Raw genomic sequence first — 27927 nt, 5'->3', positions numbered from 1 at the left:
TATCAGTGGTGCCCAGTGAGAGGATGAGGGGCAATGGGCACAAACTGAAATGCAGGAAATTCCACTTGCACATAAGAAGACACTTTTTTACTGTGAGGGTGCTTGAACAAGTTGTCCAGAGAGGTTGTGGAGTCTCCATCATTAAAGATAATCAAAACCTGACAGGACAGCTCTAGCTAACCCTGATTAAACAGGAGGGTTGGACCAGATAATCTCCAGAGCTCTCCTCCAACCCCAACTATTCTGTGCTTCTGTGAAATTCTGCAGCATTGAACTTCATTGTAATTAATTCCTGTGGGTAGCTGCATTTGAAGTCACAATCTGGGTTAAAATTTGAAGACAAGATAAGGGAAACAATTCTTTAAGAAGGCCTTGCACTTGCATGGTGGTCTTTTACATAGTTTCATTTGGTTGTTTATAGCGGGGGGAAAACTTTTAAAATATACATTCATCTTGAATTTTACAGTCCTTTTAATTCTTTTTTTAATACATATCAGACAAAGTACAGTGTTGAATCAGATTATACTACTATGCAATAGTACAACTGTGAACTGAAATGCAGAGTAAAGCTCCAGGGAGTTTCTTAGTCGTAAGATTGCTGAAGTGAGTTGGAGCTGTGAACAGATTCAAGGTGAAAGATGTGGTGAGACAAACTAACATAGCAAGGGGAGGAAAAGATGAAATGCACTGCAGTTCTTACAGTTAATGAGGTTAAGTATAAAAACAAGACTCAAGTCAGCAGTGTTTGAACTTGCAGATAGCCTGAAGCAGGAGTTTGGGGGAAGTAGATGTTCCATATATCTCAGTGTGCGAGTCATTTAAAACCATCTCTTTGACTCCAACCACAGTGTTCAAATAATGATTGTGTGGATAGGAGAGGGTCTAGCAGCCAAATCTTGCAGGTTCACTGGGACTGAAAACATGATCAGTGGTTATGTTTTATTGCCACTTATCTCTTGAACGATGATCTGGTCTTTTTTCGTCATAAAGGAAGGAACTCCTGCTCCGTCAGTTTTGCATGCTTTGAGGGAGTAAGGAGGAGATAGGTGGGACAACTTGAGTCCTTTTACAGTACTTCATGCAGGATCTCAGATTACTAATTCATCCCTACTTGTTTTGGTCCTGTAAGATCTGACTGAGGCTAACCGCATATTGGTTTAGTCATGACTGGTGTGTTGTTCATGGATATGCACCTTTATTACCAGGTGACAGTGGCTCTGCTGAACCAGAAAAGTGTTTTTGTTTCCTTGCATGTGGTTTCCCTATTTGGTTTTATGGGCAGTAAGATATAAGACTGCTTCTTGTTTCCTTTAGAATGGAAAGAAGAAGCTTTGAAAAGACCCCATGGACAGAAGAAAATGTTAGGTGTAGAACATTAGAATGTTGCTGTCAAAATCAGGATTTCTGCCACAGCTGGGAGAAATATTTGATTCTCTTGGAATTTGTAGAACCTAGGATTTGAGAGATGAAAAAGTAAAAAACACTATGTATGATATAGTTTAGCATTCTTTTAATGCACAACTTCTGTCTTCTGGAGAGCTAAGATCAAGATCATTCTTGTACTTAGTATTATATGGGACTTCCATAATGTTTTTTAAAGTTCAGGTAGTTTCAGCCTCAATCTAGGTGGGGAATAGAGCGGGTAGAAGGAAGTGAAGGTAAGAGGGTTAGAAGGGGAAAAGAGGTTGGAACAGCCACAATTTGAGAATCGGGGGGGAGAGAAACATGTTGCTCTGGAAATGTCTGTTTTTCTAATGTAATTACAGACAAGTAAATAGACAGAGCAGGGAGTGATGACAGCAAAATGTTCCTGACGAGATTTCTTAAATTGCTGTTCGTTGCTGGGCATGTAACTTGGAATGACTTACTTTAATTACATCTGATTCCTTCCCTTTTGGAACTGGAAAACTAAAATACCCAAATGGGAAGGATGACAGACAGCACTTCTAACTAGAGAAGGTTTAATGAAGAGAAGTACAAAGATTTTTAAGGTATGCTTGAATTGAAAGATAACTTTACTAAATAAGTTATGTGCTCACTTTGCACTAAAACAACTGAAAGGCTTTCTCACCAGCCTTTGACAACTAGTAGTTCTGGGCTGAGAGAACCGCAGGTCATTTAGCTAAAGCTTGGTGTATCTTTCAAAAAGCAGAAGACTGAAGTTTCTTGGCACTCATATTCTGAACCAAGAAGACATAATCTTTTCCCTCAGTTGACTAAACAGTTTAAACTGGGTTCTGATACTGCTTTTGAAAATTACACCTCTTTTGATTTAAAAAAAAATCTTTTATGTAAGAAGCTTTTACGCTGGTATTGCCTAATACCAAATGTGTGGTATGTTGAAGTTTGAGAGAAATGTATTTGTATGGCTTGTTACAAGTAATCTCAAAATTTAATTTATGTCGTCTATCTCAATAGCGTATTTCTGTGGACTTTCGCTCTCAACTAATCACTACCAAAACCAGTCTGTAGTATTTGTGAGGGTGCGGGGGGAATAAGTGCAGATCAGATCAGCAGTAGGAATTATTAGACCAATGTATTGATACAGTTCTCTCCCATGACGCTCTGGGTAATTTCACTCATTGGTATGTTAAGCATATGTTGATGAATGGTAGGGATGGAATCACTTTTTACAGTCTCTTAAAACTTTTGGCTGCATTCTCAATATCGAACATTGCTTTTGCTGATGTCTTTGTATAACTTACCCTATGGACAAATCATCTATTTAGTATAATAATAATTTCTAATCAGCCACAAACTTGTAACTTTCTGTCAGTTTTTTTAAATGGATCTGTGAACTTTAAGAATGCTTGAAATCAATGTCATGCATAAGGCAGATTTTTGGAGATACAAAACCAAGGTTGCTACTTAATTCTATTTGGGAGTAACATGTAGTCTTTTATAGTATGCTTTATGCTGACCTAATATTAAGATCTTTAAGTACAGATGTTTTCCTGCATCACAAACTGTGCATTCATGGTTCTTTAAAAATGAATCATGTCTGTTTGTACCTTTTTTTCCTTTGTTACCATAAGGCTGAAATTAAACAAGTAGTGTTCTGAGGAATATTGGAAAGGAAAGATATCCCCCTCCCCAGCAGGGAGGGAAGTTTTCCTTTGTTGACCAAATTGACCATTTTAAGAAAGAAAAATTACATGTATTGGAATGCTGAGAAGCTTACGTAGTTAGCAGGGAAGCCTGAGCCTACTCATAAATAGTTTTTAAACTTGTTCCAGCTTCTGTTTTTTTTAAAAACTCTTTTGTACTAACAGTTTCAGTAAATTTGCATAATCCTTTAGAGATTATTTTTATTTTTTTTCCGTGTACATATTTGCATTCTCATGAGAATGATGCAGTGAATTTCAATATGCTTTTTAAAATTTCACTTTCTTGTAAGAAATTAGAATTGAGTGTGTTACAAAGTATATGAGTGAATTGTCTTGAGATCACATCAGTTATTGTTTCTTGTAAGAGATGCTGTTAAGCTAGCAGGAGGCAAGCTGAATAGTTAACGTCACCTTCTTAATAATGCATTTCAAATTATAAAATAAGAACTGATGTTTTGTTACAGAGCTGGCAGGCCAGTTTTTCCTGAGAAATGAATTGTGTACTTCTGTCTGAGTTTCAAAGTGCAGTTGTTCCTTCCTGCCTGTATAACAGTATATTTAGGTACCGTTTTGTTAATGAACCACTTTCTAGCTGCAGTAATTTGTGTCTGTCTTAGTCTCCCCTTGACCTGTGTCTGATATTGAGGAAGTAAATTAACTTTTGACTAAACTAGACAGACTGTAGGCAGCTCCAGAATGTGTGTGGGCAAACACTTCTTGCAGCTGCTTATTCTTGTAGTGTTAACATGGAATATTTTATGAACGGCTTCAATTTGTTATGTTTCAAAATCATCATTTAATGTCTTTTATATAAAATAATTGAAGACCTTGCTTGTATGAGTGTATACTCAATATGCTTATACTTTTTCTGATTGTCATTTGCTATCAGTTATGTAATGTCCTGCCGCGTGTTTGTGATGTCATTTTTATTGATGTCCAAAACCAAAATTTAATTGTGGAGAATAATTGTTTTAAATTTTTCCTCATTTCCACCTATTTCAGTAGTGTTAATTCTTTGAGATTTTGTGGGGATTTTTTTTCCTCTATATAAAAAAATGATTGAGACATCTTAACTTATTAATGTTCAGCAATACCCTTCTTGATTGTCAAATTAGAGATGTTTTAGCTATTTAAAGACCTAACCGTAAACAAGTGGCTTGTTACTTTCAGTAGAACCACTATCTTTTCAAATTTAAAAAAAAAAAAAAGAGCTAGTTTTCATACAGTAGTTTTGACTAGTCTGTCGTGTATTCAGGGAGTATTTGTATGTGCTGTGTGAGTTATCTGAAGGAAAATTTTGCAGTAGTGATGTTCTGTCATATGTCAGTGTTGAGCGTGCCTAACAAGAGAAAGAGACAAATAATTTGAATGTTGTCTGAAATGGAATTCAAAAATAAGGTTTATGTCTTAAGCGCTAGTTTTGCCTTAACGTTTTATTTCACTTTAGAAAGGAGTGAGCAAGACTAGTAGTCTCTTTTCAGAGCGCTAGTAGCTGCTCAGACAGTAAGAACATGGAAGAGACTAGAAAGGGAGAAGAATAGTACTGGGGAGGAGGAGAGGGTCAATATATAAGTAAGAGTTCAAGAGAACACACAAATATGGTAGCTGGTAGAGTTATTTTTGTTTTCAAAGGTGAATTCTCCAATAATGTTTGTTAGATGTGTTTACAGTAATAAAATAGCTGTAAACAGAAAGATAAAATAATTATGGAACAACACGGCAGTCAAGCATTCTTTCAAAACAGCGCTCACTTAAGTAATTTGGCAATTTCATGAAAATGATCTTGTACCACGCAATAATTTTTCCCTCATCAATTTAAACAGTTGCTGTCCCAACACTGCAGATACTTATATGCTACTTTATAGAAGAAACTGTGTGATTTTTTTTTTTTTCTGACCTGGTTATGTATAATTGTTACTTGCGCTTGCATGTGACATAGCTTTTAAAGGTTTGTTCTAATGATTTTTATAAGACTGCACTTGGGAGCACTGATAATAGATCACTAATATTGCAGTCAGCCACTTGTTTCAAGCCAAAGATAAGTGTACATTGTACAAGCTAATTGCCACATTGGCCCCATTAAAAAAAAAAAAACCCTTCAAGACGAGTGTTTCTTTAAAAAGATACATGATTTAAAATGGATCGTTACATAAAGACTACATTAAAATATTAAGTCTGATGGTTTGGTTGCAACATAATGAGGCTAAAAAAACAAATGCAAATACATAGCAAGGACTTGATGAATCTAATAGGAATTAATGACTAGCATGATGTCAGGGAGCCACGAGGGCTGGCTGCTCCTGAAGGGAAGGCAAGTTGGGAGCTGAGAGTGACCCCAACACAGGCAGTGTCCTCCCAGTTCCACGGCATCTAAACATGGGCAGAGCTGGGTGCTGGCATGAGGGTCTGTCAGCACAGTCCCAGACAAGGCAAAATGATGAACCAGGTACAGAGCCCATCTAGGGAGTCCATTCAAAAGCAGAAGGAGACAGAGCCGGAGACAGGACTGGAGACAAGCTACAGCATGGGTCCAAAGTCCCTCCAGGCAGCAGGGTCAAAACAAGACTGAAGCCAAGCTACAATGTCTGTCCGAGGGGTCCAGCCAGGAGATAGGGCCAGGGCTGGAGACAGGTACACTTAATGTAGCACGGGCAAGGACTTAAGGCTCAGACCTTTAGCTCCTTAAATGGAGCTCCTGGGCCACAGGCGGGGGGGTGTGGGTGGAAGCCCTGGGTGAGGTGGTCAGGGTGTTAAGGCCTGCTAGTGCCTTCACAGTCCTGACATGTGGTCTGACAGAATTCAGTCGTCAGGCTGTTAAGCGGAATTGAAAATTCAAATGATAATTACTCGTGCATGTAAGATGGCACCATTGGTGCGTTTTCTCCTGATATAACTTATTAGGTAAAGAATAACGAAATAACACCATGATTGTTCCACTCAGAAGTAGGTAAAATAGAGGATTTGGGGAAAAGTCAACAAAGGAGTAGTGTGGACAGACAGAAGAAGAAAAATTGGGCTGCAGTGTGATTAAGGTGTGTGATATAATGGAGAGTAGCTAGGACAGATGGTAATGCTAGAATGGTAGCAGTTCAAAGTGGCGTTAAAGACAAAAGCTGGACATTGTGAAGGAAATTGAAGAGAGGAAAGTGGCTCAGACGAGACAGAGGTGATGAAATAAAATCATTCCCAATAATATTAGCCATTCCCTTCTAGAACAAGCGCTGAGAACATACGGATCTGGAAGGTTGTGTTCCATTTGTGAGGCATTTGGCTGTCTCTAACTGATTTTTATGAAGTAGTACAAACATAAACAAATAGATAGCTCTTAAATAAAATTTTTTTTGCAGCTGCTCAATGACTGAGGCTTGCTAGCCGAATAGATGCATTGGCTTCTTTTGTGAACTGTTATAAACCAAGATATAATTCTTCAGCCACACTTTAAGAGATTTCCTACTCTAGTTAAATAGTTTACAGTTGAAAGTTTGAGGGCATTAAAATAAGAAAGAAGTTGCCTTAATTTATATGCCATGTTTTCTAGACCTTGCCCGTTACCTTGAGATTAATAGAATATGTATTACTTAAACCTCTAAACTTGGTCCAATAGGAAGGCTAAATCAAGAGGAAAGGATAGGGATGGAATACAGGACTGTAGTATGTCCTAAAACAATTTGAGTAAAGATTTCTCTGTGTTTGCATTTGTGGTTGAATTTTACATAATTCAAATGCTCTTATTCAAAATGCATAGATTTCCCTAAGACAGAGGTGGGTTGTGGAACATTAGTTTCATTCCTCACGGTTTTGGAATTGAACCCTTTGACTTTTGTTCTTCTTTTATAAAGAGAGCACAGTTTTTAGTTATTGTCTAGTTATATGAATGCCTGAATGTGGATGTGTGGGGAGAAGTTTGACATTTAGAAAGCACAAACCGAGCAAATATGTCACCTGTGTATTTTTGTCTTTACTCCCTACACAACTTTTCCCTCTTCCTTGTTAGTTTTATTAGCTTTGTAACTAGATAATGTGAAATTCAGTTGATAGTTGATATGGCCTTGTCAGCTTTTCTTTAGTGCTATTTGCCTTCCAGCTGACTTGCCTCCAAGAGATTTCCATTGATCCACAGGGAATCTGCCATCCTTGGATTGTGATCTGAGGTTAATTTCTAGGATTAAGTCCTCTGGTTTAGAGAGTAGCATGTAATGAAATTGCTGATCAGCAACTGTGTAACAGATGACAGTAGTTCAGAGCTTCTCTTTCGCCTGACAGTTGGGCATCTTATAGATTATGCTATTGCTGAAGAAAGCAGTACACCAAATGTCCTTACATAATGAATTTTATGACCCCTACTACAAAAACTTTTAAATGATTTTTGGGTCCTTTTATTCCTAGTGTGGTAAGCCCCTCTCTTGAAAGTGTTCCTGGTCTATTCTGTACTGTCTGTGGTAAGCAACTAGCAAACTTGCATACTTTGAATACTGGGATCTAGAAGCACTCAACATGACTTTGTTGGGAACACACCAGTTTAGTTTCAAGGAAGAACAGAATTCATGTTCAAGGTGATTGAGAAGCAGTGTGGTATCAGTCTGGGCCCTGCTCGGAGCTGGTTCAAGAGGTGGAACCCTCGTTTGCCCAGGTGCTGAAATGAACCTGAGCTAGCTCTGTGGGGTCTTGTCCAGCATATTCCTCAACTCGAGCTGTTTTCATTGTGTGGGCTTGCAGCATGCAGGCACCCATCTAATTAATTTTCCTATAAAGCAGAGCGCTCAACAGCATACTGCAGATTCTTGGGTGACTCTGCAGGAGCAGGTTGGGCTTGCCTGCGCTCGTTATTTGGCCATTACTGAGTATCCTGATATCTGTACTGCTCTTTGTTGTGTTTCAAGTGGTGTCAGCTTAATTAGCTGGCTAGAGTGCAGTTTAAATGGACCCTGTTTGAGTCCGGGGAAGTTCAGGCCTGGCACTAAGTCAGACCTAAGCTCCCTCTCCATGCTGGCCCTGGCAAGTTATTTTAATGAGGCAGACTGGTGGTGGGCGACGCAAGCTGAACTATCTCTGCACAGAACTGGCTTTTGTCTTCAAGACTTAACTATGGCCCTTCCTAGCATGGAACTGGCTATACTGCTCTGGTCCTAATGTAGTTGTAGAGGGAGCACAAATGTATTTGCATGGTACTGTGGTTCAGCTGGCTGTCTGCAGACATGCCATTAGCATTTCTCTATCCGTGGGATAGTTAAAGTACAACCCAAAATAATGAAAATTTAACTGTTTACTACTTTAAAAAAATTACTACTTAAAATTATTACGTCAGTTGAGTTCCAAAGGCAAATGAACTTAACAGTTGGCTTTGAAAAGTGATGCTAGGTTACAAGCCACAAGTCAAATGCTAAAAGTTTTATTGTTCATTTAGTATGTTTAGATGGCTAGTGCTTGATTTTATAATGCAGCCTTGCCTAACATAAAAGCACAATCGATCCTTGCCCCTCTCTCCAAAACCACACCTGGAAAATATATATATATATATAAAATATATTTGTATATGAGTCTTTTAGCAAGTAGAAGCAGTGTTTGTATAATGTTTCTATTTCAATTTTAATTCTTTTTGCCACTCAATATGGAAATGTCAATAGTTCAGATGAAAAAGGCCAGTACTCCTTTCATCCATTCAGAAACATAATTTACTGTGTTTATAATTTAACATCATTTTGCAGGCAGAGGAAAAATTATGATGTGCCAGTGTTGTCTGAGAATGTAACTATTTATAAATGGGGAACTTGCCTCTCCTCCAAACCCAAAGGTTATTCATGTAGTTCATACCACAAAATAGAACTACATGGTGGCCACATATGCTGTTTGGCATTATAAACTTGCATATTTTGTTTATGTTGGGATGTTGTAAGAATAAGAAATATATTTTGGTAAAAATAAAATGTCTGTGATTCTGATAAGTCATGGTCACTTTATAATTCCAGTTTTACAATAGTAAATGTACTACCAAGGAAGTATTATGCCACTTATTTAAGATTACTTCCCACAAGTTCAACTTTAGAAGCTTTCTGTATAAAAATTCATTGTATTGAGGCTAAATACCATGATCTGTACCGTATCTAACACAATGGAGCGGGCAATCATTAATGTCTTTATTTTAGCCAAAATAACGTTATGCCAGTTTGTTTTTAGTCTACTTAATTGCAGCATATGACTAGGTTGGATGTTACAGAAGGTCTGAGCTGACAGTTTTTCCATGTTCTTCATTTTTGTTAAAGTTTTTATGGTGGCTATACACTATGAAGCATTCCTGTTAAATGCTGTAATATTAAAAGATGATCCAAGAATGATCATCTGTACTGTATATCAGAGGGTTCAATACCAAATTCTGCGTATATGTATATGTACACGTATTGGTGTTGTGGTCGTTCAGGATCAGTATACCTAAAGCTCAACTTAAATATTTAATGAGTGCCTTCATGTTTCATGAGGCACATGAGGCTTTCTTTAAGACTTTTTTTCACCCGTCTGTTGTGATCTGATTGCTGGTGCTGTGATAGCTAATTTTCTCTAACATATCTCCAACAGTTGGCCAAAAGGGGGTGCTAATAGATCAAACAGTTGGATGTGTTGCATATAGAGCTTAAGTAGATTTTTTTATTTTCTTTTCTTTTTTTTTAATGAATTCAGTCTTAACTACTAGATAAATATAAGTTTTTTTGCATATGAGCAGTGTATAATGTGCCAGTAACAGTGGTGTTCTTCATGGAAGGCGAATTCATGCCTTCTAAATATGGCTGCTTTTTGCCTTCCATTAGGTTTCAGAAGGATTCTTTATTACATTGCTGCAGGTTCTGTACCAGTCACTTCCTTCGGTATGACTTCAGTTACTTTTTGTGCTATAGAGTTAACTAAACAAAAGAAAATAGCAGTAAGCATAGGTTGTTTAGCATAAATTTAAGAACTTCAAATTTGTTGAATTTCAGAAATTGAATGCAGACAGCTAAAATTGTCAAGATAAATATTTAGGCCAGATGCCTTAATTTTCTAGTATGTCTGTAAAAGTTATTGTTAATATTCTTCAAATTTAATGATTGAATTACATTTTGAAGTCTTCATCCAAATATCACAAAAGGCTTTTGCTGTCCGTTTTTGACTGATTTCTCCTGTTCAGCAGAACTGGTTAATGGTGTCAACAGAGCTGGGGCCTCTACAGTTAGTGTAAGAAAGGAAGAGGAGACATATAAGAAGGTGCCTGGAAATGAGGAACTCTGCTATCCCCTTGTCGAGGGATAAGATTGCCAGGAGAACTGAAAGTAATGTAAGTGTTGTAGCCAGGACTGGAGAATTTCAAATGGCTTCTTAATGGACCTCTCCTTTTTTGTAGCAGAGGTACGGAAGCTATTTGTGACTATGCTAAGAGCAGCAACTGACTGTGAAAAGGGAGTACTTTCTTCCCATGGAAGACGTGTTTAGATGATCACAGGATTTGTTCTTCCAAAATACACAAAACATACAGAAATTTTGAACTCTGCAAATTCACGTTGTGTGGTGTAGCATTCACCATTCATTCATTCATCCTTCCTGAACTAGTGTATGGATATTTTTACAAATATTTAACAAGAAGACCATGTAGTGTACTCTTTGCTGAGTTTCTATTCTTGTCTTTCTATTCATTAGAAAAGAATTTTAAGTTTACTGTGAGACTCTAAAACAATACATTGTAGCCATAAGCCAGTCTGGATGTAAAGTTCAGCTCTTACAATGTCTTTCTTAAGAAATGCATATTATAGAAGGAAAAAGTGACTTAAGCCTTTTTATATTTCCAAGACTGAAGCCCAGAAATGTAATTAAAATGTGTAGATGCATAGTAGATATTAAAGCAAAGTTCATGCTGAAGCTGGACTGTGATTAGACTAATGCGGAAGACAAAGTTATGTTATACAAAGTTATTTTTTAAGTGAACTGTTCAAGTGAGTATAATGAAATTATAATAAGTGATAGAGATCATTAGATGGTGGTAATGTAAAATGATTATAATGGAAAGTATAGATCAAGTTTAAAGAGTTTATAGTGTTCAGCGCAATGCTTGGGGGGAGAGGAGGGAGAAAGTACCTCTCTTATAATTACAAACCAAACAATGTATCGACTGCTTTGAGTGATGGTCTCCGTTTGCAGCAAAAGGAGCTGCTGTATGATCATGCTGTTAGCCATATTTGTGGAAGCACAAAGACACCTCCTTATTTATGTGACAGACTAATGTATAAAGAACAAACAAGAAAGCTATGCTCCTTTAAGAGGAGTATTACTGAGGGAGAAGGGAGTGTGATGCCAGATATATCTGAAGGAAGAGGCACAGAAAGACAGACTTCAGCAGGAGGAAAGCTTAACTAGGTTTCTGCTGTTTTAAGTCTAGCATCTTAGCCAGCCATATAGCCTGGCCTCCTTGATGGCAGAAAGATAAACAATTCAGATGCAGCTTTGTGCAGGATTGTGCTACAACCCAGGAACCCACAGAGTTGATTAGCCTCAAACTAAGCTTTTGGGAAAGGACCTGCCGGCAAGATCATGAAGGACAAGGGTGACGTTTTTTATAAAACTTTTTTTACTTTTTTCTGACCAATTCATTTTCGTTTTTTTGTTTTAAAAGGCTAGTGATTCTAATAAAACCTGGGATTTGCATTTAAAAGCTTGTTCATACGTAGCAGGGGAGCTCACTGTAAGAAAAATGTTATGATGAATCCGTAACAGAACTTTGGTCAGCTTGGAGTCCCATCATACTCTGCGTATTAGATGGTAACTGGGAAGGCGGCTTGATATGTATTTCAAGTGAGAGATCAACATACCTAGAAGGATTTGTTTCTGTGAGCTGTTATGTCCAAAAATGTCTATATAGTTTCTGCACTTCTTCAGAATTATATTACTGGTCTATTTATCATTATTTAAAATATTTTATCGTGCAATAACTTTAAATCAGAGCGTGGTTAGTCTTGGAACAGGGTAGGAAATGGAACTTTTTGCTCTTAAGACCTCAGTCCAAGATGTTTAGGCAGGAAAAAAATGCATAAACGTTCAAGAAAATAAAGTGGGACAAAGTAAAGCCAAAGATGAACATGAATTGGTTACGGAGAGAAAGGAGGAAAGCAGATTACCTTTCTAGAGGCCAGTGGTAGAGGAAAGGAAGGGAGCTATGTGAGGATGGAACTGTAAAAAGAAGTATGTTTTATACTTCTGCGAGTATATCTGACGCAATTAAAAGCCACCCAAAAGGTCAAGGAGAATTTGGGCAGAGGCAAGTATTAATTGGAAATTTAGTGAGAATGACTTTAGTAGTCGGAATGGAATAAAAGATCTGAATGGAATAGTCATGTTAAGTGATTTAGTTTGTACTAGGAAAAACAGTATTGTCAAGATTATATGATTTCTAAGGGGAAATTTTAATGACAAAATGATAGTTATCGTTGTGAGAGTTTAAGAAGAAAGGTTTGAGGAAGAGGTTTGTTTGCTACTTGTCTCTTCAGTTAAGTGCCTAACATTAGGGACAAATTTGTAGTGAAACTTGTTGAAAATTAAACAAGTGCTTTGAGAATTAAGTAACGCTTTCTATTAACTTTTAAACAGTAATATTTTAGATCACCTGATACTTCAAAATTGCAGCCGTTTCTAAGCTCCATGTTACTTTCCTGTGAAAGATCCAACAAATGGAAATATCAACAGCCTATCACTTTTAAAGGAAAACTGGCGTTGTGTATGTTTTTACACTGAGAGACTGCCATGGACTTATATTTCAGATTCCTAGTCTATTCTAAATGTCTATTTTCAAACAATTTTCAAATAGAAAGTTCTTAAGTATGTTCTTTCCAACTCATAGTAATCCAGGGATGGACAGAAAGCTGGGTATGAGGAATCGTACAAGACTGCAGATTTTGATGACAGACCCTTTCAAAATTGTGTACTACAAGAAAAACAAATTTGAAAAATGATGAAGAGGAGCAGAAATTGATTTCAGTTAATAAGTCACCTATCTGCTTCTCTAGAAGAAGGGCTAAAACATGATTGAAATCCATAATGTCTGATGCCTTGCAATTTATCCCCGTTGACAGAGGTGCCTTGTGCAAAAAATCACTCAGAGAGTGATTCTGCCCACCTTTAACCTGATTGGATTTCTATATGTGTCTGTTCTAACTATAATAAACTATTAACTATAATAGTGTGAAATCTTTTTGCCTTTTTTTCTGCAAAGACAGAAGTTTCAACTGAACAGTCACCTGAGTAAAACCTAAGTCAAATGACATAACGCTGAGTGGAAATCATTTTAGAAGTGCGTGGCAGTTACACTTTTCAAAACCGATTAATACCTTTCCAAATTAACCCTCCTCAACTCAAACTGAAATATGCTAAATTTTACTTGTTACATTTATATTACAAGAAAAAAGCGTGACTCTGATAAGCATAATTACTCGAATTCTAACATATTCAGCCCTTTACATATTCATCAGCCCTTGCTACAGAGTGAGATTTGGATAACTTCTTGATTCATATCTTAGACTACTTTCTATCCAGAAAGGATCAATTTGATTCGATTACCCATATGCTTTTCTGACCATAGATAAAGTAGTGCAGGGAACAGAACATCATGTGAAGGTCTAGAGTAACTGCAGAATGCTACTCTGACGCTAAAATTCTGGGAAGGGGGTTGGGGGTGGGGTTGAAACTCATTTTCCTATAAAATATTTTGCCTTGTTAAAGGTTGAAAATTGTAATGGCTTAAGCTCCTTGCCTTTGGAACTTGAGTGTTGTGCTGCTACATCAGAGACTTTTAGGATAACTTCTCCTTGGGTGTGCTTATGAAGAAGGACCACCTAGAAGCCATTCCTTTATAGCATACTGTGCTATCAGTCTACTCTATTTTTATTAAGTATTTGCTGTTATGTACAAATTAAAAATGACAGCTTTGTTGCGCTAGAAGCAATCTGAGACTGATGCGTAATTGTCATGCTAGTGAAGAGATTTTGAGCTAACAGAGTTCTCATCATCTGTATGTTTGTGAAATTCTTGTGCTCCTGTGCTGCTCTGAAAACTTGATCTTTTTCTTCTAAGTACCCTTACAGACAAATTCTGTCAGTTCGAGTAGGAATTAGATGCGTCCATGTCCCAAAACTGGGTGCCTTTATAAACTTTGTGCTCTTTGAGTTCTTTTTTCATTATGTGGAATCTTTTTGTTGTTGCTGTTAATGGCAGATCAAATGTAATGTAGCTGAATGTGACCTGTGTTAGTGTAGATCTGTGGAAATCTGCATTTGAAATATTACTAAACTGGACTTTATTCCACGTACTTACTTTTAAAAGATTCTTATGGCTTGCTTTATACTCACTAATTTTGAATTGTTTCCTAGTGTAGGGTTTACCTTTTAAAACTTTATCACCATAACATTTTCTGAAAATTTAATGTTCATTGAGTTAATGTGTTAAATGCAGTACAACTATTCTGTTATTGCGTAGTATTATGAGCGATTATATTTCAAAGTGATGAAGTTCATATTTTCAAATGCATTCTCAAACAATCAACAAAGATTGGAGCAGGATCTGAAGATTAGAAGACATGGGTAGATGAATGTGTTACATGGGCTGCACCCTGATTACATTTTCCATCTTCTCATGGCTTAGTAGAATACTGTTTAAGATATGCTCTTTTAATTCTACAGTTTTTGAATGATTGTTTGCAAGTTACCTGGTCTTGATACACCTTTCAAATTATTGATGATTTAACTTTTATAGGTCGTTTTGGGGGTTAGGGTTCAGATAGTATTGCAAGTTTTCTGAAAATTCTGTAATCATGCTTTTAAAAAATGTGGGGGTTTTGAAGGTGCTTATATTGCATGGCTGTTTTTTTTCCCCAAAAATTAGGTAGCTGTTACCAGTAGTATTAAATTACTAGAAAGACCGTTTTAAGGATCCTGTAGGCAAAGTCTTCAAGTTCATTTGCATCTGCAAGTATGACTGATTACATTAGGTAATCTTCTGAAGAACAGTTGAAACTGAAGTGGCTTAGTCCTTACTGTTTGGTTTTGTATATTCTTGTGCTTTTGTGCCTCATTTGTTTAAAATGACCTTAATTAAATATGAAGCACATTAGAGGGTTTTGGTGTTTGGCTTGTTTCACTTGCTGTTGAGTTCTTTTGTCAAAAGACGATTTGCGCTCAAAAAGTCCAATCCTGACATCAGTGACATATTGAAAAGTAGTGGCAAATTTTATTTCTCAATTCAGTGGTGTTGGATTGGGTTCCATGTTCCCATCTGTACCTTACAGGTTTAGTAATTGTGCTAAAAGATGAGTCATATTTCTTGGAAGCTAATAAGCTGGTCCTGATAGAGAAATGAAGCAAAATAATTGTGAGCTTTGCCCATTCAAAGACAAAAACTTTATCTGAATTATCAGTTTAGTTTTGGGGGATTTTTTAATTAATTTGTTAATATTCCGTCATTAAAGTGTAGAACTGAAGCTTTACTATTACAAATAGATTTAGAATTTTTTTCCTCTGATGCCATCATTTTAAGGATCAGAGTTCCAAAATGCTTACAGCAGCCTTGTATTTTTCTGTCTGTTCGTGACAAACCAGCTACTGTACATTCATATAGAGCAGTACAGTCCTTGCCACTGGCAGTCTCTCTGTGACAGAGAGCCTGTAGGCTGACATAAAGTGCAGCCTGTTGTGAACTGCTAAGTGGGAGTCTGCCAAAAACTCAGCAGACAGAACTAATTGGGGAGAAAAAGGATTTTTGTGCCCTCATCTCTCCCTCTTCAATTTTTTTTACAAGACGGATATTGTTAAAGTAACTTGTTTATGTAAGATTTGTCTGCCTCTATTTTCTCATTGCATGAATCATTTTTTAACTTCAAGTCTTGCACCGCAGGTCACTGAGCACTTCCACATGGCGGCTGGCACAGGACCAAACTCAAGACACGCAACTCATCACAGTTGATGAAAAATTGGTAAGGGTTTTCTCCCGCGTACTGCTATGATACAGCCTTCGGGGTTATTTCTGCACAATAGGCATTCAGTGTGGTATTCTGCACTCTTCTAGGAAAGCCATATAAACGTGAACTACAAAGCAAAAATCCTTCATACATTTTAAAAGGGGAACTGTAGTAAAACCTAAGAATATAAAAGAAATATGGCATTCCAAGTATTACACAATATAAAATGATGAGTACCTTCTTTATTATTATAGTGTGGTCAAGGACCAGTATAAACTCTGATTTATAAAAAATTTGCTCTTTTGAAATCTAGGTATTTTTCTGTGTAGTGGACTTATACAGAATTTGCCAGCTTCATCAAATTCTCTTCATTGGGACCCATATTACTACAGAAAGTGTGTAAAGAAGCATGCAAGGTTATTACTATGTACATATACTCCAGGTTTTGAATATGCATGAAGGTTAGATTACAGCTAGAAACAAATGCATAACATTCTTCTGCTAATCAGTAGCAGATCAGAAATTTGGCAATCTTTTCTTGTAAGTTCTTCCATAATGTGTGGTCTGTTACTCTAGATGCAACCTGACACTTATGTTTACAGTATTCAATAGCATAATTTTTGTAAGACTTCTGGAGGGAATGCGTCACAGCAGAAGGATGCTTTTCATTGGTTTTCATATCACTTTTGAATCTTCAGGAAAAAAAATTCCCATCATACATATGAGATAGTTCTTATTGTATGTACTTTCTTGCAGCCCTGAAGCTATGTTAACAACTTGAGAACAAAAAGAAATACTTGGAATTTATATTTATAAATTGAACATCTGTAATGGTAACTACAAGTTGAGACAGCTGAAGTTTAACCGACTATTGAAAAAAATTAACTCAGTTAAACAAGTGTTTAAGGCTTTTATATCTGATGTTTTATAATATAGATGTAGCAATAATTAATTTCTTGCATGTTAGTAGAGTCATATCCTCAGTAAACTTAGTAGGATGCCTTAATAATTTTTCTCTGAACTTAAAAAGTCATGACATAATTCTAGGCTTAAAAATTAGGGGAAAATTTTAAAACTGTATTTTAACAAACATGATTATTTTGCAAATCTAATTGCATAACTCAGATTTCAGGAAATTTTGTTTAATGTACAAGAGTTCATGGGTCACTATGTAAATAAGATTCACCAAGTCTATTGACCTACGTTTTCCTAAACATATTACGAATTGCATTTGATTATTGTAACATTGCTCTTTAACATTTTTTAAAAAAATCTAAGTAGCGTTTTTTATAATGCCTGACCTTAACAGTATCACGTTTCCTTATTGTGATCTCAGGTGATGGATACGTAGGTATGTAGAGGCTACAGTATGGAAACAGACACGCAAAATAAATCCTCTGTCTTTTGTTTTGTATTTAAATGTACGTTATCCCAAGTTAGGATTTTGCATTACTCTGTCTAACAGTGAGAGTTTACATTTATAGCTGAGTTAAAATGATACTAATTTGAAAGAGAATTCTGCTGTTCTCTCAGTGTTGATATAAATGAATCGTGAATGAAATGGTTATTTCTGATGTCATTGTGTGATCTAGTCAAATTGAAGACATAGTTCATAGACTAGCAGCCATTGATTTTGTTTAATTTTACTGTTCAGTTGTCATCTTTTGATATATACAAACTAAATGATCGTTTTATGCTCATTTCTTTTGAGTGTTAGGATAAATGTCAAACTGAATATTATTTTCCTGCAGTGTTGTGCATGTAGAATTCTTTTCTCTCAGATTCTTGTAGGACTTGAAACAAGATGGTAAAAAATTAGAATAATATTTTAAAAATTTCATGTGTAGATTTAGGTAAATTTCCATAATATGATAAAATATCCAGTAATTGATGTTCTGTGTAATGGGCAAAAGTTATATCCCATTAGCAAGGAAAATCTTCGATAAAAGGTTTGATGTGATTTTCAGCTTTTTCAGGATTAGGACAAGTTCTATAGACACCTGTTAACCCTCATGGAAAAGTAGATTACTGTATTAACTTATTTTAGGTTGCTGGAATGTGTTTCTTAACTATAAGGATTAATGCCAACACATTAAAACTAGTTGAACATGTTATATGATTTTCCTATTTTTTAAATAATGTTGCTAAGCTCAGTCAACTTACTATTTCTATGCAAGTTATAATTAAACTGTATTCCAGAACTTGATACTTTAATTTAAAAAAAGAACACTTTGTGTTACTGCCAGATACATGCCTCTTATTGTTAGAAGTCATTAAATCATATTTTGATAGATTGGTTGTGTTTGTCATACTTTTTTTTTTTTTTTAAGCCTGATGTAACCTTACTCGTAGCCCCAAAATGGGTTTATCCTTGTTTGTTCTATTCCTTTTGTAACTCGTATTTTGAAACTGAACTCTTCTGTGAGTTGATGTTTACAAGTTTAATAGATTCACACTGTGGTTATTAAAAACTTATAATTACATTTTGTCATTGAGTTTATCTATCTGCTTCCAGTACTTTTACAGGCCTTGTATTTCTGTATGTATGCACATATGGTAGAGCTTCAACAGGGATTCCTTTTGAATTATCTAGAGTCCCATTTGATCCTATAATGACTAGAATATTCCTTCTATTAGGAAGCACAAACAGAATAGAAGAGGGAAGAATATCCTAACATTGAGTTATTAAGCAGTAGTGAATCACCCTCTTACTGCAACCCAGTGTGTGTTGAACATGATAGAAAAATGAGTTCTAATGAAACAGTGAAAAATGAGAGTGATCTAAACTACTGTTTTCTGTATTAGAAAGAAGTGGGAGTCTTAAATGTAAAAGGAGGTAGAATGCTCAGCTTGTGTAGAGCAACATCCAAGAAATGATGTTTTGTCTCAACTATCTGTCATTTTCTGTGAATTTTAATAAAAATAACTTAATGAACAGTTAAATCCAAAGAAAATAACATACAAAATGAACAAAGCTAAACAAAAATACAGCTCTTGCATCATATCTTGAATCTCTGGCCACCAATTAGGTCATATTCCAAGAGTCTGGACAAATAACTGGGTGAAAAGTAGTCTCTCAAGACTGTTTGCATTAGGAAATTTAGGCTATAGAGGACAAAGGCTGTCGGCAGCAAATCTCCCTCAGGTAACGTTCCAAATGATTTAACTGTTTGCGTGGATGGAGTAACATTGTTTCCACCATCATTATACAAAGCTTTGGAGATTTTGCCTGAAATGGGGATTTGAACTATTTTAAATTACTGTGGTTTGTTTCAACTGTTGTAAATACAGCATGTCAATACTGTCAATTTTACCTAAAAGTAGTCCAGTTCAACGTGTGCTTTAAGCAGGCTTTTCAGTCAGTGCAAGTATCATTGAATTACTGGTGTCTAGCCCAGAGTTTCTACAGGCTAGACGTTTTGTGAAAGTTGCTATCTGCCGTTGGGAAGGTGCTGTACCACATTACCCAAAAATATTGGCCAATAAAGGACTTTTTTAGTGGTTAAATGATACCAATATTGCAAGAATATTTGAAAATTAGAACAACTTCCAGAAAATATCCTTTGCATCTTTGAAGCAGAATATTCCACTGATAATGTATATGCTGTTGCTCAAAGCAAAAGTTAATGCAACATCAGTTACAGGGTTTGATCACTGAGGGGATGCTAGTAGCATTGTGGGACTGTGCTTAAGGATCAGCTATTAGTTGCAGCCATCCCACAGATATGTTTTATTCTATGTTAGGCCAAAGCTGAATAGGATGACTTGCCACAAGGTCAAGCGTTCAGCAGCATTGCTATCAAGTGCAACTGAAATGGTACTAAAATGTTTTTGCAATATTGTGAAACTTGTTGCAGAGAACGAGAACTGTATTACAAGAATGACAGGCTAGCTACAATAATGCCATTGACATTTCAGCTGCTGTTCTGAAATTGTTCTCTTTGTCCATAATATTAATGAAGCTGTTTTTCAGTACTGGTTCAGAAGTCTATGCACTGACAATCAGTAGTGGGCCAGTTTCCTTCTTGTAGACAAGCTTCTACCTATCTGTCATTAAAGATAACCTGTGTGCTGAAGTATGCATAGAATTTAGCACAGAAATCTAAACCTCTTTGTGAAGGTAAGCAGTTCATACTTTTCAGACCGTGTTCAAGAATAGCTAGCTATAAGTGCTGCGTACTGGACCAGGCTAGGCTGTGAAATCTGTATCAAGAGTCTTAATAGCTTCCTCCTGGCTGTTCATGCAGTTAATGTCTGTAGTAAGTGTTTACTGCTGGATAGTCCAGGAGTAGCAATGTATTAACAGGATTCTCAGAACATCAACCTCTTTGGCAAAAAAGCGTGCATATACTTTTAATAACCATTTGAAACGTTCAGTTCACTTCTTCTAGAAAACTACATTATTAGCAAACATCACAGGATGTTTTCAGGACTGAGTCATAACTAGTTCACCTTCATCCAAGTCGCAATTTTGTATAGGCTTGGAAAGTAATGAAATTGTATAATCTCAGTTTGATTAAAGAAGCATAGACTTGACTATAGCAAACAGTGATAATACTGTAGCTCAAAATAGAAATAGGGCAAACAAGTGAAAAGCAGCCTGGAATGATGAAACTTCTTCAGATGTCAAACTGATAGTCTACAGTGCTGAGAAACAAAGGACATAACAAATCAAGCTTTAAAATGCATTTCAAAGTGTGATCATTCCTTGCAGCCTTTCCCAAGAACCAAAAGTATATAATATACTTTATGCTGAAAAACAAAGCACTAATGCGTCATGAAATTACGTGCGAGACAGTGTGACATTGCATTTGAAGACTGTGCATAGGAGCTGTTTTTCAGTGAAGAGAAACACTTGGCAAAGTATGCCTTTATTGAAGACAGGCTTACTGGATTTCCTTTTTGTGAAACTACTACTCAGCCAAAAATTCTCCAAGCATTACCACTGTGTTAGATAATAACGATATAGTGGATGTTCTGTGTTTTGGTTTTTCAAAGTTCTATTAACCCTTTGTGAGTTATTCCTTAAGGGTGAGTTCAAGCTATTCCTAACGTAACTTAATGAGATAAAAGTATTTAGAATAATCTTTTCGTAATTTAATCCAATCTAGCTGCAGTATTTGTTCAACTGGTTACCATAAAGGATTTGGTTTAGGGCAACATTTCTCTTCAGATGAGGAATGTAACTTCCAAATTTTTGTGCGCTTTATATGTATGACTCTGATGTGGAGTTCTCTTATGCAAATGGTACAAGATACCGGAAGGGAAATCTGTTGGGGGGCTCAAAGAAAGGTACCACCACCAGCTGTCCTCTCCCTCCTGCCCTCTCTCACCTCCAAACTGTTGCCTTGAAGGCTGTATTTCTTCTGCTTTTTTCTAAAAGGATCAGCAGCTTCCAATCTACTTTGGAAGAATGAAGATTAAATGAAAATGTTCAGTCAAACCTCTTATGTGAAATGCAGTTAATAAAAGTGTTTTTTCGCACCCTTTTCTTTGCAGATATGATTAGAGAAACACCTTCTGTCTTTGGCCAAAATGGCCTTGTATATGAGGCCCGTGGCTTGGGGAAGTTCTTTCTTCCATCTTCCAGTTGTGTCAAGTAAGCAGGTGGCCAGGTACATATTGTAGTCTGAGTTCAGCATAAATGAAAAGTTGTTTGGTGGTTTATAAAATATTTAAGACAATGTGTATTGTCCTCTGTTGTTTCACTTCATATGCAATACTTATTGTTCGTTTTACATTCTGTCATCTACAGTTGCAATGATCGACATTTGAATGATATTAGTTTCCAGTGTAGAAGGTGTTCAAGAAATAAAATCGTATTCTGGAATTACTTGCAGTCTAGAATTAAATGTATCCTTTCAATAAATGTGAAATGCATAAAACAGAAAATTAAATATTTGCAACTGAAAATGCATATACAGCTATTTTAATTGTAGGTGTTAATTAGCATGGATTTGCATGGAGTTAAATACACAAAGGCCTTAACCGTTTGTGTGGTCACTGACAGTTTATTATTTGTGTGTCTGTTTTTTTGCTGCTAGGCATAATCTACTAAAAATTACCTTCTTTTTTCTCAGTAAAGACTAAAAAAGACTGCTTGGGGAGAAAAAACCTGTCTTGGATAACTTTGTCAGGCGGTTAATGTTAAATGTGATATTTAAAGATTTTAATGTTGGGGGGGAGGGGGAAAGAATGATCTTAATGTTGGGGGGGAGGGGGAAAGAATAATCTTTCTCCCTTCATGTACACCAAGCTGATCTGTCAGAGTGTATACTTGTTTCTAAACAGTGTTTTTTTTTTTTTTCAATGACATTAGGATGTTTCTTCGTTACAGTTTTCACTGGTAGTTGCATTTGGTGTTAAATAAAGTACAAGCTCAGGTGAATGCGTGCGTGTAGCTATAGATTATCCTTTTTCAGTATTGCTGATCCACTGTATTTTGCTGCTTGGCAATTAAATCTCTCTTTAATTGGAATATCCTAGTTCAATTCAGCGTATACTGTTTGCTGCAACTTGCTTTTGTAAGGAATTATAGCTTGGTGAAGTTTGTGGCAGTTTAGAAAATTTGGTTGGCTGGATACTGATAGAGAGCTTTTTGTAAGAATGTCTGCAGGCAACAAGTTACTCCCCAAGATAAAGAAACTTTCAAGAACTCTGACAGTCCAAGTAAAGAAATTACCATCACCCTTTTGTTATGTCTTTAGCCATCTTTAAGTAAATATTGTTGTATGACTAAATTGCAGCTGAAGTTAATTTTCTTACTCATTTTAGAAAATCCTCAAGTTGCTCAGAACCTGGTATGGACCGATATGTAGTGGTATCAATGAGCTGCACTTGCACTCTCATCCCTCTGTAGGTTTATTTGTTTTTAGGATAGGGTAAAGGAATTGGATTTCTTCCTCTGAGAGCCTTCTCTTTTGGTGCATGGTAGTGCTATCTCTGCTGCATATTGGAAGGAGGAGTGTCTGAGATTGGGGTTACACAACCTTCTAACATCTCGAGTGTCTGTTTTGTCTGGGCTTCCTTCATACAGCATTCTTGTGCAAAAATTTCAAGGCTTTAGTCCGGAGCACTGGGTCAAAGAATATCTCTTTGAAGAGTATGCAGGAGAGTGTTTGTTTCAATGCACAGTATTTCATTTTCTGTCACAGAGTACTGGTTTTGAAGAGCTTGCTATGATGGCGTTCAGAACAAAATTAAAAGAATAACATTCACTGTACCATGTTTAGTTTGTCTAGTTTCCAGAGGGTTATTTAACATGCAAATACTTATTTGGTTTTGTAAGTCTAAATATGCAAGCAAAGGTTCTAATCTGCTAGAAAGAATAGAAGTAAGCCATCGGTACAGTCTTGTAATCAGCAGGAATAACTTCATTTTTTGAGCTGTGTTTTCTATAGTTTTGCTTTTTAAAAACTAATTTGCATTTTCGTATCCTGATAAAACAGTACAATTACATGATCCTCTTCTAGAATACCTAAGTTAGTATGCCCTGTCATGAAAAATTTCTTTAGATACCATGAATAATTCTTGTCCTGTCAGGAGTAATGAATAAGCAATTCCTCATAGAGCCTTTTGTTTTCTCTTCAGCACAATCTTTCTTCTTTCTGTGTTTATTTAGTAAATCCAAGCTGTATGGGTAAGACACAAAACCTAACCCAGCTGTTTACTTGGTGGGAAAGTTCTGTGTACAGACTTGGAAGTTGTTTCCAGTCCTAAAGTTCCAATCAAATCGTTTTATTCATTCAGAAAGCAAAAGCTTTCCTTCTCTGGAAGGAAAGCTGCAGCCCAACAAGGCTATGGGAATCCGTGAGCGTCGTGGTCATGCTATAAGAGAGCTTGGTGCTTCTTCAGTACTACCTGTCCCTACTCAGTAGATCAATGATGAAGTGAAAACAGATGGCAGCTGTTGACAACTTTTTAGGTAGCTTTGAACTACTTTGAGGGCTGCTTTCTCAAATCAGGAAGGATAACCTGTGTTAAGTGAGGACATGGACCACGGAGAGAGCATCTAATGTTCAGGTCCATAGAGCTTTAATATGCAGTTTAGTTCTTGTGTTGTGAAGCCTGCACTGTAGAGGAATTGCTCTTTCTCTTATGCATCTCTTTGGCATACTCAGTTGTATTCACTCCATGAAGCCCACTGGCTTACTTTTTGTGCAAGAGAAAATCTTTGCTTAATTTGGAAATGTTATAATTATGCTGCAAAAATGTTTTAGGGTTATCAGTAATAATTCAGAGTATTAAAATCTGAAGTGGATAGCCTTTCTTTACAGACATCTCATTTTACATATGTGCTCATATGTATAAAAATGGTTAACATTATTTTTCTCTGTAGTTCAACATCATTATAAATTGTATGTTTTAAAGATTTTACTGAGAGGCAGATTAACCAAGCAGAATCTTTCTGAGGAAATAAATGTAGTGTGCACTAATATTTCATTTTCTATTCTTTTATTTTTTGTTTTTTCTTAGGTGGCCATATTTTTGCTCCTGTGCCTGCTGCATTTGAAAGCATACCTTGGTCAGCTAATTCTGGCTTTTTGATAAGTCAGAAGTTGAGTATTCTTCTAAAACGTCTTTTTCCAAAAAAAGTTCCTACTATTTTATTGATATTTAGTCAACATAATTGCTACCTTGTATTCTCTTTTGATTCTCTCTGTCCCTCCTCCCCTCCAGTAAAAGCAAGCTGAAAGGAAAAATGTAACAAATTAAATTATTGAATGTAGATACCAATTTTTTATCTTGGTGACAGATTTCTCTCTATTGTATCAGAAAGTATGAGACCTTGATTTCTAACCTACTTGAAAGGCTAAACGTAATGTAAAGCACAAATTGCAAAGATAGAACAAGCTAAAACCAACTTGTAAGATAACGCTAATATGTTGTATTGATGTTTCAGCTTTTAGTGAGAGACTGCAGAAAGCTTCCGTTTTAACTAATTTAATAGATAGGTTTAAAGAAACAGTTTTTGTCCAGTGGTATTCAGCCGCATGTTTTATTGATTATGATTAAGCAGTTGAAGCCCCATCAGCCTTTCCCATCCCCACTAGGGAATAATGAAAGTGTTATTTACTATTAGAAAAGATCCTTCTAAAATGTGTGGAAAGCTTAAAGGCCCTATGCACTAATTAACAAAATACAGTGAACATTTAAGCTGTTAATAGCCGCAGCATCCCTGATGCATAGAACTTCAGTATGCTAACACTGCATAACAGTACTCTATTGTGCATCTCTTTAAAGAGGGTAACTCTGTCAGTTCTTTTCTTGCTTCACTACCTGCTGTGTATGGAAATTGTGTACACTATTTAGCACTTCCTTTCAACTTTTAAAGTCCATGCATATTACCTAGAAGCATTACAAGTGGCTATAGAGTAAAAGACAGCTTTTAACAGGTTTAGTTCCCTTGTAACTTCTTAAATGCAACTTTGCTTCTTAAAAGCATACACCAACAGGAGTCTTACCTAAATTTGCATTGCTTGATTGATTACTTTCTGTTATTCTCCCCTGTGTTTCAAACTATTTGTTACATTGTAACAAAGGTCTGTTACAGGAATCACTTTCTTTTTGAAAGAGATGTAAAGAATAGAGAACATGCATCGCAATGAAGGCAGGCAGGCACTGATTTACACGAACTAAGAATTTCTGGCTATTGTACCAATATTGTCAGGTTAAACTTTAAAATACTACTTTTTACTTTTGTTCCCCCATCCTTGATGAATATCTTATTTTTATAAGTAGAAGCCTAAATAGTTTGTAAATTCTAACCCTTAAACTATGTTCCACAACTGGCAATAAATAGGAATAAATGTGTAATTTGGAGGTGAAGGGAAAGGAACACCTGAATGCACTTTAATGACATTTTGAAGAAATGTTAGTGTTCTGTGCTCTAACTATCCACTCAAAGTTGTCAGCTAGTTAAACTGAATCCACGGTAGCTGTTTCATATACTGCAGTGATAATCTTTCTTATGACTTCATCAGAGGAAATCTTAATAAATCTTACATCCACATTTGAACTCGACAGTTCATATTTTAAGATATTTGCTGTCCAGATTAGAGTATGAATTGGCTCAGTAAAAGTCCAGGTGCTCCTTCTTCACAGCAGCAATGGCACTGCTTACGTGCAAGTGTAGTGTCCCAATTCACTGTCAGACTCTTAATGTCATGCTAGCTCTCTTGGGTCTTTTCAGCATGAAGTAGTGAGGGAGCTCTTCCACAAAACTGCGGGAAGATACCACACATTTAAAATAGATTAGATCCTCTCCCCTCCCAAGGCTGCAGATGATGAAGGAAATGGTATCTATATTCAGGAACTTACCTGGGCAGTATTTGGAAAATTTCTTCATGGATACTTTAAAGGTATTTTTGTCATAAATGTTACCATTGATCACTTCTATAAATGTAACTTTTCTATGACTTTTTTCAGGAGACCAAATTTGAATATAATAAAGAGTTTTAAGGTTTGGAAGAAAGTTGCGGGGGAGAGGGGGAAGTTTTCCACTTACTAATGTGAAACCATATTCAAATTTGTACACAGCACCTGGAATTCCTAGAAGTCCAATCGAATGTATGCCTGTTTACTCTTTCACAGTATTCTCTCGGAACAAATCCAAGTGATGCTGGCTAAATGGTGCGTGGGATGTGTTATGCCATAATGTTTATAGTAGTTCTTTCAACCAGCACGAAATAATACTGGGCATGCAAAATACTGGGAAAGTTGAGTGAGCCTTTGTGCAATGGGATGACAGGGAAATTCTCAAGGAGGTTTTGTGACTACAGAGAATGTTTTGCCATCGTGGCTGTTAAGGTGGGAACTCCTAAACTGTGAAATACAAACTGATGAGTAGTTTGCTGAAACTAACAGCACTAGCAAATGTTGTCTTTGTCATGAGATTTTTAGGATGCTGACACCTGGTCTGGCATAATGGCAGTCAGTAGACTGAAAAGTACCATCAAGGACTGTGGCTAATTCCAGCCCACGTGACAATTTTCTGCTTTTATCACAGACCTATTCTTCAGCGTATTCTTTGCAGTTTCTCCTTAGGGATTTCAGCAAAACCACCTGTATAAAGAGATTTTCTTTAAATGGAAACTTTCTTGTAATCATTATATATCCTGTTTCATGTTTACAGTGTTTGGTTTTCTGTTTTTTTTAGTACAGTTCTTTCACTGCTTTCCTCAACTTCTGTGTAAAATCTCTCTGCGGCATGGTTAGATGGGAGAACATGTTATGGGTAACACATGTTGTTCACAGATTACTGTGATAATGCAAAAAGATTGTGAAGCCTAAAAGAAAATTGTATTCTATGTGATAGGAAATTTCCTAAGGGCAAATATGTTTTCTTTCCCCCTTGTTATGTCTGTAGCTGCTAGATAAATGTTGTCTGACCATGTTTAGTTCATTCTGCTCCATTTTTCCACTTACACTTTTCATAGTAGATTTTGTTCTCTTGCATTTGTTTCAAAAATACCATAGTGAAGTGTAGTAATGTAAATGTTCTCGTCCTCACTTACAGCTTGAGCAGTTGAGCACATTAAATAAAAAGCTTCTTTTGCAGCAGCTACTTTGTGGGTATTATGCAAGATGCTCAATGTCCTGTTCTGTGCTTTGATATAACAGCCCCTAAAGAAAATGTATTGCAACATGAATTTATAGCAAAACTTTATGCACTTGGCCTGCTAAAACATATTGGGGGCAGGGAGGAGAGCAAACTGTTGTAAACTCCTATAAAGTACTAAAAACTTCTACTTTCCCTCCTTTCTAACAAGTGTAAACTATTGAGGTTAAGTAGGTGGGGCAACCGGAAGTAATTACTAAGGCCAGTGGCATTTTTGCGGTTTAATAAAGGCAGAAGCT

General features: G+C 36.3%; 1 protein-coding gene across 3 annotated transcripts in view; it reads left to right on the top strand.

The window, feature by feature from the left end:
• LOC138060870 (NADH dehydrogenase [ubiquinone] iron-sulfur protein 4, mitochondrial) overlaps window positions 1–27927 on the top strand; it is a 46290-nt gene that overhangs the window by 4730 nt on the left and 13633 nt on the right. For 2 of the 3 annotated variants that reach the window (XM_068926013.1, XM_068926014.1), the window contains exon 2: window positions 16005–16083. In XM_068926013.1, the coding sequence (XP_068782114.1) occupies window positions 16005–16083 (79 nt within the window). Of the gene's footprint in view, window positions 1–10271; window positions 10411–16004; window positions 16084–27927 lie in introns of those variants that run through there. The other variant, XM_068926015.1, reaches the window with a different exon arrangement.

This window comes from Struthio camelus, chromosome W (genome assembly GCF_040807025.1).
Source record: "Struthio camelus isolate bStrCam1 chromosome W, bStrCam1.hap1, whole genome shotgun sequence".
Lineage (NCBI taxonomy): Eukaryota > Metazoa > Chordata > Aves > Struthioniformes > Struthionidae > Struthio > Struthio camelus.
This window is presented reverse-complemented; position numbering and strand designations above follow the sequence as displayed.